The 14,652-nt window shown below is 52.4% G+C and overlaps 1 protein-coding gene across 6 annotated transcripts in view; it reads left to right on the top strand.

Annotated features, from left to right (window-relative positions):
- Nucleotides 1-645: 645 nt before the first annotated feature.
- The window catches only part of LOC102099526 (histone-lysine N-methyltransferase EHMT1), a 108,198-nt gene continuing 94,191 nt past the window's right edge, over nucleotides 646-14,652 (top strand). For 4 of the 6 annotated variants that reach the window (XM_014256313.2, XM_005527186.3, XM_014256312.2 and 1 more), the window contains exon 1: nucleotides 652-678. Coding sequence is in view for 1 of the 6 variants with exons in the window: in XM_014256307.2 (XP_014111782.2) it covers nucleotides 658-678 (21 nt within the window). In the remaining 5 variants the exon portion in view is untranslated. Of the gene's footprint in view, nucleotides 679-882; nucleotides 905-14,652 lie in introns of those variants that run through there. The other 2 variants (XM_014256307.2, XM_088065749.1) reach the window with 2 other exon arrangements.

The following is a 14,652-nucleotide window of genomic DNA, read 5'->3' as shown; positions in this document are numbered from 1 at the left end:
GTGGGTGCTCGAGGTGTGGGAAGGGAGTGAAGTGACCCCTCTATGGGGCAGAGCCAGGATGAGCTGCTCCCCCTGCCCCATCCCTGTCTTCAGGTGGCACAGACACCAAAAACCTTGCATGAACTGGGCTGAGATGACCCAAATGCAGGAGAAGCTAAAAAAGGAGGTGATTGTTTTATGGTTAACCTTTTGGCAGGAAAGACAGAGGGACTTTTTGACTCTTTCTAGGATTTTTTGCAGGGATTTTATGTAGTTTTTTTGGCAACTTGTGCTGCTGGGTGCTGCTGAAAGTTTGGGTGGCTCATGATGTGCTCAGCTGGGAACGGCGGCTGCTCTTCCCCTCGAGGTCTGGGGGTGCGCTGGGGACTCTGGGGATCTTGGTAGGCTCAGTGAGGAGCCGCGGTTTGTGGGTGCCGGTGCGGCGAGCGCGGGGTCCGTCCCCATCCCCAGCAGCCCCGTCCCCATCCCGTACGGCACCTGCCGATGGGCGCCGCCATGATGCCGTACGGCCAGCGGGGCCCCTGGGGGCCGCCATGCTGCCGCGCGCATGCGCTGTGCCCGCCCGAGCGTCTCCATTGAGAAGAATGAGGGGCAAGGGGCGGAGCCAAGGCGCGAGGAGCCGCCGGGGGGGCGGGGCTGCGCTCCGGGGCTCCGGCCATGGCCACAGTGGATGCCGAGGTGAGTGAGAGCGGCGGCGTCCATCTACCCGGGCGGGGGGAAGGAAGATGGAGGAGCGTGGAGTGGTATCGCCCAGGGCCAGGCGGGTTCTGTCGGAGGCCGGGAGGGGGGCCGTGCCCCCGTCGCCCCATGGTTCAGTCCAACTCCTCTAGGGGGAAGAATGTAGGAGCTGCTGCCATTGTGTGTAGGGGGGCCCGGGACTCTGTATAAGTTACACCCCTGCCCGGTGAGTCAGTGGTATGTGCCATACAGATTCCGGGGCTCGCCCCAATGGGAGCGAGTGCGTGCGGCGGAGCCTGGAGGGGGGAGCGCCGGGGCCGCCATCCATGTTCCGGGGCCGCCCCATGCGGCGGGGCGGCGCTGGCGCGGCTCCATCCAGAGTCCGGGGCCCGGCCGGGCGCGGCGGCGGCGGCGGGCGGGCCGGCCGGTGCTATGAGCCATGCAGGGTCCGGGGCCGCGGCGGGCGGGAGCCATGCAGGGTCCCGGGCCCGCGGGCGGGAGGAGCCCCACGGGGAGCCGGGGCCGCGCATCCCGGGGAACCGGGGCCGCACATCCCGGGGGAACCGGGGCCGCGCATCCCGGGGGAACCGGGGCCGCGCATCCCGGGGGAACCGGGGCCGCGCATCCCGGGGGAACCGGGGCCGCACATCCCGGGGGAACCGGGGCCGCACATCCCGGGGGAACCGGGGTCGCGCATCCCGGGGAACCGGGGCCGCGCATCCCGGGGGAACCGGGCTCGGGAATTCGTGCTCCCGGCGCTGCCGCCCCGGGAGCGCAGGAGCGGTTCTGTGCCTCCCCTGAGCCGCGCCGAGCCGCCTGGGCGCTCCCAGCGCGGCCGGGGCTGCCCTGCCGCAGCGGGCACGTCCAGTCGGTCACCGAATGGTTCGGCTTGGAACGGACCCGAAGATCCAGAGCCACCCCTGCCCGTGGGCAGGGACCCCTCCCACTGTCCCAGGGTGCTCCAAAGCCCGTCCGGCCCTGCAGGGATCCAGGCGGAGCGGCCCGGGGGTGGCGGGCCCACATCCCCGGGGAAGCGGCGCTGCCGTGGGGTGACAGCAGCAGCCGGGCTGGGGCCGTGCCCGGGGATGTGCGGGCACACAGCGCCGCTCCCTGTGCCGGGCTCCAGCTCCCGGCTGAGCAGAGAATATCGAATTGTCACTCGTCTGTGCCCTCAGGTGAGCGCTGGAGCGCGGCTGGGCTGCACAGAGAGCCACGAGGTGACACAGCTGTGCATCACACACGGGCTGTGACACAGCTGTGCAGCTGTCACACAGGTGTGCATCGCACACAGGGTGCAGTACAGGTGTACTCATGTATGGACTGTAATACAGGTGTACTCATGTATGGACTGTAATACAGGTGTACTCATGTATGGACTGTAATACAGGTGTACACTCAGTATGGACTGTAATACAGGTGTACACTCGGTATGGACTGTAATACAGGTGTACACTCAGTATAGACTGTAATACAGGTGTACACTCGGTATGGACTGTAATACAGGTGTACACTCGTATCTAGACTGTAATACAGGTGTACACTCATGTACGGACTGTAATACAGGTGTACACTCAGTATGGACTGTAATACAGGTGTACACTCGTATCTAGACTGTAATACAGGTGTACACTCATGTATGGACTGTAATACAGGTGTACACTCATGTATGGACTGTAATACAGGTGTACATTCAGTATGGACTGTAATACAGGTGTACACTCAGTATGGACTGTAATACAGGTGTACACTCATGTACGGACTGTAATACAGGTGTACACTCAGTATGGACTGTAATACAGATGTACACTCAGTATGGACTGTAATACAGGTGTGCAGCTGTGCAGAGACTGTCACACAGGTGTGCATTGTACACACACTAACACAGGTGTACAGTTGGACAGAGACTGTCAGATGTGTACACTCATGTATGGACTAACACACTCATACAGGTGTGCATTGCACATGGGCTGTGACACAGGTGTACAGTTGTTCAGGGGCTGTCATACAGGTGTGCACCATACACACACTAATACAGGTGTACTGTTGGACAGAGACTGTCACACAGGTGTGTATCACACATGGGTTGTAACACAGGTGTACATTTACACACAGACTATAAAACAGGTGTGCACTGTACACAGGCTAACACAGGTGTACAGTTGTACCCAGGCTATAATACAGGTGTACACGTATGTACAGACTGTCATACAGCTGTGGATCACTCAGACTGTCATGCAGGTGTGGATCACTCTCAGACTGTCATACAGCTGTGGATCACTCAGACTGTCATGCAGGTGTGGATCACTCTCAGACTGTCATGCAGCTGTGGATCACTCTCAGACTGCCATGCAGGTGTGGATCACTCTCAAACTGTCATGCAGGTGTGGATCACTCTCAGACTGTCATGCAGGTGTGGATCACTCTCAGACTGTCATACAGGTGTGGATCACTCTCAGACTGTCATGCAGGTGTGGATCACTCAGACTGTCATGCAGGTGTGGATCACTCAGACTGTCATGCAGCTGTGGATCACTCTCAGACTGCCATGCAGGTGTGGATCACTCTCAGACTGTCATACAGGTGTGGATCACTCAGACTGCCATGCAGGTGTGGATCACTCTCAGACTGTCATGCAGGTGTGGATCACTCAGACTGTCATGCAGGTGTGGATCACTCAGACTGTCATGCAGCTGTGGATCACTCTCAGACTGCCATGCAGGTGTGGATCACTCAGACTGTCATACAGGTGTGGATCACTCTCAGACTGTCATGCAGGTGTGGATCACTCTCAGACTGCCATGCAGGTGTGCACTGACTGTGGTCCAGGTGCACACTCGTGTACAGGCTGACTGGAGCTGGGGCACAGCCAGGTGTGGTCACTCATGCAGGTGTGACAGGCTGCCTGCTGCCTTTCCCAGCTCTCTCTGCACTGCCGCGGTGCCAGGGCTGTTCTGGCCCGAACACCTGCCCTGTGTGGGGTGACATTTGTGTCACAGCCCCACAGGTGACACCGGCAGTGCTTCGGAAGTGCTGCAGACAGCTTGGATTTATTACTCAGACGGGATTCCCTTCAATTTGCTGGGAGATTGTCCAAGGCTTCCTTTATGTTTTCTGTTCTGTCACAATTGGCCTGATCCTGCAGCCTTGTGCTTTTCGAGGGGATGAGTGTTAATTTTTCCCTGCGACAGAGAAATCAGCCCTTGAGTGCCTCTGTGACTCCATGGGCCAGTTTTGCTTCCAGGAGAAGGGCAGGGCTGTAGCTGGGGCAGGAGTTGGCTCACAGCTCATCAACTCCTGATGCACAGGTCACTCCTGACCCTGCAGACACACCACACAGGTTTTATTTTGGGAAGCATCTCCCAGGAGCCCTGGCTGGGTCTGCCCTGCGAGCAGAGCGTTTAGATCCCCTGCTCGCCGAGTCAGGAGCATCCCCAGATGTTGCTGTGGATTATGGGGAGGGAACAGTGACTCAACTGGAGTTTAATTCCTCCCCTCCCCCATGAACTCAGTTCTGTCTGAGGCCACATCTTGCTTGTACCTCTCTGAGGCCAGAGGGGAGGAAGTTGGTGCAAGTCAGGCTGGAATGTGGGGACTGCAGGAGAAGATCTTTGCTTCCCCAGTGCTGCTGTGGGAGAGCAAGGAAGAACATCCCACATCCACGGTGTTCTGCCAAATGCAAGATGGAATTGTTTCACTTGGTTAAGAGAGGTGCAGAGGTGTGTTTTTGGGAGGAGATCCTTGCTGTGTTGATGTTTGTGTGTCTGCAGGGAGTGCTCAACCAACTCTGCTCCCAGTCTAGAACAGCTTCTTGCCACTTCTTAGTGTTGATGGCTGAAGGAGAATCTCCTTAAACACCAAACTTGGTGTTTAAAGTTCTTGCCAAACCCTGTCTGTGACCTTCAGTCGTTGTTCTCTTCTGTTACCTGTCCCAGGTGATCTCTGTGTTGGGGAATGGCTGTGCTGCAGCCCTTAGGTGCAGTAACCACGAGGCTGCAGAAAAATCTGATTTTGCTGTTGGATTTCTTTAGTAGATACCTTACATCCAGTCCAGCTTGGGGTTGTTACATGCTTCAGACCTACTGCACTAAAGTTTAAACTTTAGGGAATTGAGTTTTAAGGAGCTGAGCCTTGCATGATGGTGCATGTTTGTTGGATTTGATGCTGCTCCTGCAGTTTGCATCAGTTTGGTGAAGAGCTGCCCTTGTGTCTGTGTGTTTCCTAAAATACTTGTTTGGTGCAGGTTTGGAGTTGAAGCCGTGATGTTTTTCCTGGGGAGGCTGGTGCAGGAAGCGAGGTGTGTGTGTGTGGCTCTGAGTGAAGTGGTTCCCTTCAGAAGTCACGCTGCATTTTTCACCATTTTTTTTTCCCTTCTGTCTGTTCTGATCTGTAAAATCTCTCTTCTGGAGGTGCAGCTTTGATCTCTAAAGCGATGAGCGGGCAGAATTCCTGGCTGGGGCTGGATCTGGGATGGACTCAGCACCCAGCAGCTCCCCGTGCTGGGGCTGAGCATTTCTCAGATCAGCGCTGATGCTGAGGCTTCTCCCCAGCTTTGATCCCGGCTCTCATCCCCTCCAGCCGGTGCTGGGAGCTCGGCTGAGCCCCCTGCCAGCATCCAGGGACAGCATTTCCCCAGCTCTGGCTGGAGAGGGGCTCCTGCAGCAGGTGCTGAGTGCAGGAGGGAGCACAGGAGCAGCGCCTTGGAGCAGGGAGGGAAGAGCTGCAGATTCCCACTCCGTGTCTGCAGGTGTCACACAATCCAGCTCTGCTTTCAGGCCTGCCCTCCCTCATTCCCTCCTGCCAGCCAGGAGAGGCCTCTCTGGCTTTTAAATCCCATTTCAGTCACTTATTCAGGTTGTGGGGAGGGAAGGTGTTTTAAGCCCCAGCAGCCTCCTTGGAGCTGTGTCCTGCAGGAGAGCTGCTTCCCAGGAATCCCTGTGCTCTGAGGTGTGAACACAGCACACCTGTGTTACATTTCCAGGTTAATGCATTTATTTGTGTCTTTGTACAGAAAAAGAAGGTTTTTCTTCCATCTCTCTGATCCTCATAAGGAGGTTTTAGAACTTTTCTGAAGTAGGGAGGTTACTTTATTGACATGATTATAATTGCACACAGCCCTGGCCCTGGCAAAGTCTTACCCTGTGTCAAATGGGTGCTGACTTTTACTTTTTCCATGAATTCTCACGTGTTGTGGGCTGGCAAAGGCCCATGAGGAACTCATCCTTTTATTCCATCGAGAGAAACTTTGAATAATAACAGAATGAGCAAATAGGACTTGTGAAGCTTTAAGAAAGCCTTAGAAGTGCCCTTCAGCTGTGCTAAGCTGATGTGGCTGAGCCAATGTGACTGAAGAGAGCATCTGAAGAACATTTTGTCAGTCAAGGCTGAATCAAAGGCCTGGGTTATACTTTAAATAAACTCTTTCAATATAATTATGCTGGCTGGAGAGAATGAGTTTTCATTTCTTCTTGCTGAAATTGTAATAAAAGTCCTTGCTTGTGGATGCAGCTTTATTAGTTTAGAGGTGATCCCACACCAAGATGGATGATATTTTGCTTTCCAAAGCAGAGCCTTGGTCTCCATTTGAGAAGTTTTGCCCACGTAGTTCTCTGTCCATGAACACAAAGCAATTCCTCTCCCACTGCTGTGTCAGCAGAAGCCCTGGGAGAGATGCAATTACCAGCAAAAACCCCAACAGCAGCAAGGAGAAGCAGCAGCTCCTCCATGGAAGGAGTCTCTGGGGCTGGATCCCTCCCCTGGGAGCAGCTGAGTGAGGAAGGCACGAGCATCCCTGAGCTGGTGCTGGTGCCCTGGGTATCCCATTTCCAAATGCAGCTGGAATTGGAATGATCAGGGACTGATCTGGAATGCCAGTTTGAGGCTTTGCTCTTTATTGGCTTGCCTGGCCTTTTGTGCTCTGTCCCTTCCCCTCCCTACCCCAGAACTGCTCTTCCCCTCTTGCTTTTCCCTGGCACAGTGCTGGTTTGGGTCACTGCACCCCAGAAAAGGAGGAGGTGAGGGGGGATTGTGTTTTGTGCAGGACTGTGAGAGGTTCAAGGAGTCTGTTTGGGTGCTTCAAGACACATTTGGCTGGAGAATTCCCTCTTCCTGACTGTTGTGGAAGCCAAAGGTGACGCGAAGCTCGCCCGGCTGTGTGGAGCAGGGAGCAGCCCCGTGAGTCTGTGCTCCCTTGGCGTGGGGCTGTGTGGGCAGGGACATCCCACAGGAGTCTGCCTGAAGTGGTAAAGTGAATCCAGCTGGGAATGAAGGGTTTGGTGTGGCCCTCCTGGCTCTGGGAAGTTCATAAAGCCAGAATAAACTGTGCTTGGGAGAGCGCTCAGTGTGGTACTGTGGTGTCTAAAGCAGAAAAGCTTTTTAAAGCTTTCCTGCTTTTAAGTAAAACTTTGTAGCACAGCAAAGTGTCGAGCACATCCAGCCCATCCTCTTTTCAAGCAGGAAATATTGCTCCAAGAGGTTTCCTTAATCCCCACTGTTGTCTTGCCATTTGCTTCTATCTCAGTCCATTTGGGATGGTTCCAAGCTGCTGATTCATGGACAGGCAAATCCTGAGCCAGGTGAGCCCACCTGAGCTGTCTGTGTGTACCAGGGGCTGGCTTGAGGGTGGGGATGGGCTCTTGAATATTAAATCCATCCTTTTCAGTGTCTCCTTGCAGGAGAACTCTCGGAGGCAGTGTCAGTTCAGGACAGGGAGATGCTGAGTGGCAGAGCAGAAAATTCAGGTCCACTTCTGTTTGCATAAGTCTGATCATCCTGCAGAGCCAGCACATGGACAGGGAGGAAATTTGCAGGTGGTGCAGCTGGGGAGGAAGTAAATATGAAGCAAAATAACCAGGCTGACATGGATATAAAGCCAGGTAAGTGACTTAGTGCTACAGGGAAACATGAAATTTTGCCGACAGGGATGAAAATAATGACAGTGATTATATATCCTTGGGTCAGCTGGGCCAGAACCTGCTCCAGAAGGTGCTGTGAGCTCAGTACAACATTTACAGCAGCAGCAGAGACCGGGGAGCTGAGCTGAGTGCGGGTCAGTGGTGCTCAAAGACGGTGCAGGTCCATTCCCTGTGGTGTGGGGAGAGCCAGTCCAGGATCCCTGGGATGCTGCAGCAGCTCTGCCCGCTCCTGCTGCCCTTGCTGGTGGAAAGAATGAGGTGGTGATTGCTCCTGGGGGCAGCCAGGATGAACCTGATGGGCTGAGCCATCCCTGGAGAAGGGAGCAGGGCATGAGGGCAGCTCGTGGAGAGGGAATGGCACTCCAGGTGTCTGAGCTGCAGCAGGCTCTGCTGGGGCCTTGATTACGGTAGAAGTTGTTCAGAGTGCTGCTTCAGACTTTTAATTAATTTGGAACTCAAGTGCAGATGTGGACAGAAGGATTTGAGTGTGTTTCTTGCAAAAGGGAGCCCTGATCTCCCCAGGCTCTTGGCCATGACCTGCAGGTGCATTTGAGTACAGCCCTGAGAGCAGTGAAATACATATTCCCCTCCTTTTTTTTTATTTTTAAGCATCAGCTCCTGATTTCCTGAGAATCTGAGCTACCTCTTTCCTCTCCAGTTGCACATTTCCAATCCTTGCAGTTTCAGAGGAAGTTTTAATAGGTAATTTCTCCCACAGGCTCAAAGCCAGAAGGCAAATTACCCCAATGCTTTATCCAGCTTCAGTGGGAATTGGGGATGTTTCATACTGCTGACCCAGAGCATTCAGAAGCTCTGCTTCTCTCAAAAATCATAATATTGTTTCAAGAAGTGGGAAATTAAACATGCACATGGTAGAAGACTTAGAAAGGATTAATGGGTTTCAAAATTACATGCTTCATCCAGCTGCTGATTTGGGAATTGAAAGTATGCCTGTTGCAGGATTGGGAGGGAGGTACTGAAACGTGGTGTTCCTCAGCATCCAGTGAATGCAAATATCCCAAATCTGTCATTCCAAAGCCTTGCCCAATCTCCAGACTGACTCCAGGTTTGATGCTGGATCAGCTCAGCCCAGGTGGGAGCAGCTGGGTGGAAAAGCCCTCTGTATATTTTATTTTGTCTTCCCTGTAGTTTAATTTGTCCTCTCTTGGTTGTCTCAGCTGCTGGGGTGTCACCCAAGGCACGTTTTTAGGCTGCTTGGACTGAAGTTCATTCCCTGTGAGTGAGTTTTGCTTTAGGCACGTGGAAGGGACTCACAGAATGTGCTGGAGGCTCTTCTTGGCTCTTCCTGCCTTGTGAGGAGGATTTGGGATCTGAAGGGGCAGCACCTCCAGCCTGAGGTCACAGGAACCTGCACTAGATTGGAGATGGGTGTTGAAGTCACTTGCATTTTTGGGACCTGAGAAATTTTCTTCCTCTTTTGGTGCATTTCTTGTGTCCACTGGGGTTGGCAGGAGATTTACAGCCTGTCAAGTGTGGGTTTGGAGGTGTGAAGAGGAGAATATTTGTATTTGGGAGATGAAAGCATTAACAATGGGCTGGGAGCTGGTTTGTGTGGTTCCATGTAGGATCCTGCCATTATACATAAACCTCCAGATTATGAGAATCTAAAACATGAATCCAAATATTTTATTAATTGAAGAGTATTATTAATATTTGATCACTTAAATCAACAGCCAGAAAGCTCTGCAAAAAGCACCACTGCTGACCCGGTAACCAAGACATGAGGTGCTTTTAATTGCAAACTTGTTTGTGATGGCTTTTATCAGCTCTGTGTTTTAAATGTTAAGGATCTGTGAATCCCATACATTAGAAATCCTTTTGTTCTTTGGATTAGGAAGGATGTTATTTAGTTTTGCTGAGCTGGATTCAAATTGGTGCTTTAATGCCTTCTTAATATGCAAAGGTGGTTGTTTGTAAGGTGTCCTGTTGGGCCTGGAGGTGACATCTGGAATATTTAATCCTTTTTACCACACTTTGAGGACAAACAAGGGCTGTTCCTTTAAAGATGGCCCTCGGATGAGCTGGAATATTTCCTCTTGCTGTAGTGCCAGCTCCTGGAGCTCCGGGAGCACTTGTGGAGAGGTGAGGTTGAGGTCCTGGCTGCCCTTTAATCACCATCCCCCTGCACCAGGGAGATGCCACCAGTGAGCAGCCAAACTGCAGCTCCTTCTGCTCTGAATTTGGGAATTCACAGCGCCAGGAGCCAGCACAGCCTGCGGCGTGCAGCGTTGGGAAAGGCCAGCGAGGGGGGATCATATTCTGTCTTTTATTTCCACTCTGGTTTCTAGGAGCTGCAAGTTGTATTTCTCATCTTTTTTTTTTTCCCAAGATTTTTTTTTTTTTAAGATTTCTGCTACACACAGTGAACTTCATGCCTATCTCACACTTCTTCTGGTTTTGTTTTGTGAGTTTTGTTGTTTCCTTCCCTGTAGAATGTGCCCTTTGTGCTGGTGATCTGGTCGTGTTCTTGTGTTTCTAGGAGTTTGCCTTTGATAAGAGCACATTGGTATTAATCATTTATGGCTTTCATTAAAACCTTATTGGTTTGATGTTTTCTCAGCCTTCCAGGCTGCCCTCACAGAGGCTGCTTTATAGACATCATTTATCTCCTGCCCCTGCCTGACAGCAGCCCCAGATTTTCCCTCCTGCTGCAGATGCTTTGTGCAGGGAGGACGTGCACGTGGTGTGGCTGTTGCTGCTGGGATTGTGTGTGGGCTGAAATTGGGGTTTGAGGCTGTGTCAGTGACATGGGACACACAGATTATCCCCATCCCCATCCCCATCCCCATCCCCATCCCCATCCCCATCCCCATCCCCATCCCCATCCCATCCCATCCCCATCCCCATCCCCATCCCCATCCCATCCCATCCCATCCCATCCCATCCCCATCCCCATCCCATCCCATCCCATCCCATCCCATCCCATCCCATCCCATCCCATCCCATCCCCATCCCCCTCCCCATCCCCATCCCCATCCCCATCCCCATCCCCATCCCATCCCATCCCATCCCATCCCCATCCCCATCCCATCCCATCCCATCCCATCCCATCCCATCCCATCCCATCCCATCCCATCCCATCCCATCCCATCCCATCCCATCCCATCCCATCCCATCCCCATCCCATCCCATCCCATCCCATCCCATCCCATCCCCAATATGTGGCTCAGTACTGGCCTGGTGTGATCCCAGGGCTGTGTGAGAGGAGGAGAGGGGCAGGAATGTGATGGGGATGAGGTTGATCTGTCAGCTCTGGGCCTTGGCCAGTGCTGGGAAGTCTCACCAGCCAACTTTCCTTTCTTCACCGGGCCTTTGTTCCCAGCCAGGCTTCCCATGAAAGGCAGGAGCGGCAGCAGCTCCAGTGGCTGCAGGAAACCCCCTCCCCACCCTGCACAGCCCTGCAGGGGATGAGCCCCAGGGCTGCCTTGGGGCTGGGAGCCCCGGGCTGGCACTTGTGGCGTGCCCAAGCTGCCTCCTGTGACAGGGAGGAGAGGAGGGATTTCCACTGTCTGCCTTGGGATGAGCCTCAGCACCCTGTGCCTCTTTAGGAAAGGGTTTGGATATTCCCAGTGAGCTGCCAAGAGCAGGGAGGTTTGGTCTGGTCCCCCCAGTCCTGACCCAGCAGCTGGAGGCTGGCGTGGGCAGAGCTGCAGGATTTGCAGACGTGGCCAAAGAGCTGCAGGAGGAGGCCCCGTGTCTGTGTGTGTTTATACACTGCATGCCCAGGGATAGCTGAAATTCTTCTTTAAATGACCAAAAGTCCGCAAGTGGAAGTCGGCGTGGGGCTGCCAAGAGTAACTCCTGATGCAACAGTGTCTGCTCTGAAGAGAGATGTAAATGTTTCCTGCGTGTGCCCAGGAGCCCTCCCTGCCCCATGGTGATGCTGATGCACTTGCTGATCCCTGCCAAAGCAAGCAGTCCACACAAGGAGATTAGCCAACAGTCCCTGCTCCCCTGCTGGGTGCTCGTTAACATTTCCTTGCTGATGTATTATTAATTAAGCTAATTTTTATTGCCCTGTAAGTGTGGAGGGTGCTTTGCAAGCGCAGAGCTTGTGTCCCAGGGTTCCTGAAGCACTGTGCGAGGTGAGGCTGCGTGGTTGAGTGTTGAGGAAAGGTAAATCTGTGGGTTTGGCTTTCTTTTTTGTCTCTTTGCAGCTGCCTGGCTTCGTGTCTGGGGCTGGGGCGTGTGGTGCTGTCTGAGCAGAGGGCTGAGGAAATGCTCTCTGTGCAGAATTAGTGCAGACAGCAGGACTCAAGTGCAAGCAGAGTTTGCAGCATTGACCCCTCCATAAGACAGAAGATTACCCAGACCTGGAGTATTATATTTAAAAGAGTTCTGGGAGCTGATCCAAACCTACAGAAGTCAGGGAGGGATTTGCCATCAGCTGCAGTGAGAGCAGCCTCCCTGCAGTGTAGCCAGGCAATGGGGCAGGCAGCAGCTTAAACAAAAGAGGTTAAACAAGAGTCCAGGCAAGGCTGGTTGAGGTTTTGCTGCCTGTGGTGCTTTTCACGGATGTAAAACAGGTAATATTTTCCCAAAGTTCAAAGGTCTGACTTGGTGCTGGAATGCTTTAACTGGAATTGTTGAAGAACTGCTGAATGTTAATTTTTAAATGTACAGATTATCTTCATTAGGTAAGAGATGGCGAGTTACATAATGGTCATTATTTTATTTGCTCTGGTTTTTGGCTTTAGTCCTTGACATCAGGAATGACAATCAGGCCAGGCCTGATGAAGGGAATAGAAAACTTCTAGAAACACTTTGTAAAGTATGAACTATTTGTGATCAAAGCCAGTGTAACTCTGAATGTCCAGCTCTCTTCTTTGGACTTGTGATAGCAGCCTCGGATTCACCTTGAAAATGGGACCTGTGATCTTTCATATGTTCTTATTTCGTTCTTAAATTAGGCTAATGCATCCTGTTCCAGCTGATGCAATTATTAACAAACCTGGGCAATTATGGCATCTATTGTACAGACATTCTGTGCTCCTTGCTAGGAAAAATACATTTTTAACAAACAAATCCACTTTGACAACCTGTCAAGGACTTTTCTAAGGCAAAATTGAAAGAATCACCTCAGTGACCTTTCTTTTTTGTTCTGTTGTGTTTGGGTTTTTTACATGGTCTTGCAAGAGCACAGCAGCTTCAGCTGGAGGTTCAGGCCTGGTTTCACAGCACAGGGGAATGGAAGAAAGCAGGGATGGGATCACAAGGGCTGGATCTCCCCATCAGCATCCCCTGCCCTGCTGAGTCACAGTGCAGGATCCCAGGCTGCATCTGGCCTTGCAGAAACCCTGGGAAAACCTCTGCTCTCTTGGTTGGTTCAGCTGTTTTACTTTTTAATTTTTTTTTTTTTTTTTTTTGGCACAAATTCTCAATGCTTTCTTCTATTCCACATGTGACAAACATATGTGGTTGCTCAGCCTGGGTAGGATCCACTCCCATCGTGGGCTGCCACCAGGAGTTCAAGGCAGATCTTAAATCCTACTTAAACCTCCCTCTCCAGCAGATCAGCTTTGTTTGGCTCTGGGCACAGGAATGGGAAGGAGTGTGCTCTGTTCAGTCCTAGAAGTTAAATTGCACGGAAGGAAGATCAGCCAGGATTGTTTTCTCACTGCATTATCAGAACTGTGTGAAGGTTTGGCCAGTGCAGGGTTGTGCTAACTGGAAATATCCCTGGGTGTCACATCAGCCAGGGAGGAAAGGCAGGAGGAAGGAGAGGGTTTCCTGCCTCTGCCAGGCATTCCCTGCTCCCTGGGTGTCTCAACAGGTTGTTCTTCCCTTGCTGCTGGGGGCTGAGGGACACAGGCCACCTCTGCAAGGGAATTCCCAGGAAAATGGGTAACTCAAAAATCACAGGATGAATCAGGCTGGAGGGGCCACAGTGGCTCCTCAGGCCCATTTCTTTCTGTGGGAATACTCAAATCAGAATGATTGTTAATCTCCATGTGAGTTGGGCAGTGAGTTTTCCTGAGATGAGTTTCAGAACTCTGTGACCACTGCCATTTTCTGGGTGCTATGTCTCCTCCCCTGAGCTCCCCAGCTGTGCTGTGGCCCTGGGCACATCTGTCCCTCCCCACAGGAGGCTGTATCTCCTCACTGCCTGCTGGGCTGGGCAGCCTCAGGGAGCAGCACTTAACATCTCTCTTTTCTAGCTCATCCTCTGATGTGACAGCAGCAGCTTCTCCAAGGATGTGGTACCCAAAAATCAGATTAAAACCCCTTTCCTTGCCCTGACAGCCCCCAGGGGTGTGATGAGGGATCTACCTGGGGTGTGGGTCGTTTATGTGAGCACAATTCCATGGGGGAATAGCCCATGGTCCAGGGCAGACCCAAAGCAGGAGGAAGAGGAGCAGGGCTGTGCTGCTGAAGGCTCTGCTCTGCAATTACCCAGCGAGGCCAGGCAGGTGGGTTTGGGACTCGCAAACATTAATGCATCAGAGCAGTAATTACTGATTATTATTACAGTAATACAATTGCAGAGCATTCAGCACTGCAGGGAGAGCTGTTTGTGGTGACACAGTGGCACAGACACGGGGAGCAGGCTGCAGGTCCAGGCCCTGGCTGTGTGGGCAGGTGTGAGCCGTGCCTCCATCCAGGAATGCTGCCTTGGAACGCTCTGTGGGTGGCTTGGATGGCTTGAACGTGGCTGCAGCTTTTGCTGGCAAAATTAGCCTTCCTAAGTGAAGTGAGCTGCTTCCATGGCATAAAGATCATTTTGGATGGGCTCCTGGGCTCCTCCCAGCTCTCCTCAGCAGAGCAGGAAGAAGCAGATGTGACGTGTTTTCCCCTCAGTTACAGGTTTTTATCCATTGGATTTGTAGAAATAATTGGCAGGATGATCATGGCAGCTCCTTTGCATGTTGAAAGCAATGACTATTGATGAAGATTGTGTTTGTATAATGTTGATACCCAGATTGAAGCTCTTTGTGGGAAGACTTGGGGCACAGCCCTGTTGGAGCAGCACATTCTGGCAGGAGAACATTCCTCTTGGTCTAACTTTGACCTGTCCCAACAGAGCTGTCATGTACAAAAGTGC

Source organism: Pseudopodoces humilis, chromosome 22 (genome assembly GCF_049639895.1).
Source record: "Pseudopodoces humilis isolate 2021_Gansu_Grassland_sample_001 chromosome 22, ASM4963989v1, whole genome shotgun sequence".
NCBI classification, from domain to species: domain Eukaryota; kingdom Metazoa; phylum Chordata; class Aves; order Passeriformes; family Paridae; genus Pseudopodoces; species Pseudopodoces humilis.
The sequence above is the reverse complement of the archived record's forward strand: the minus strand, read 5'-3'. Positions and strand labels throughout refer to the sequence as shown.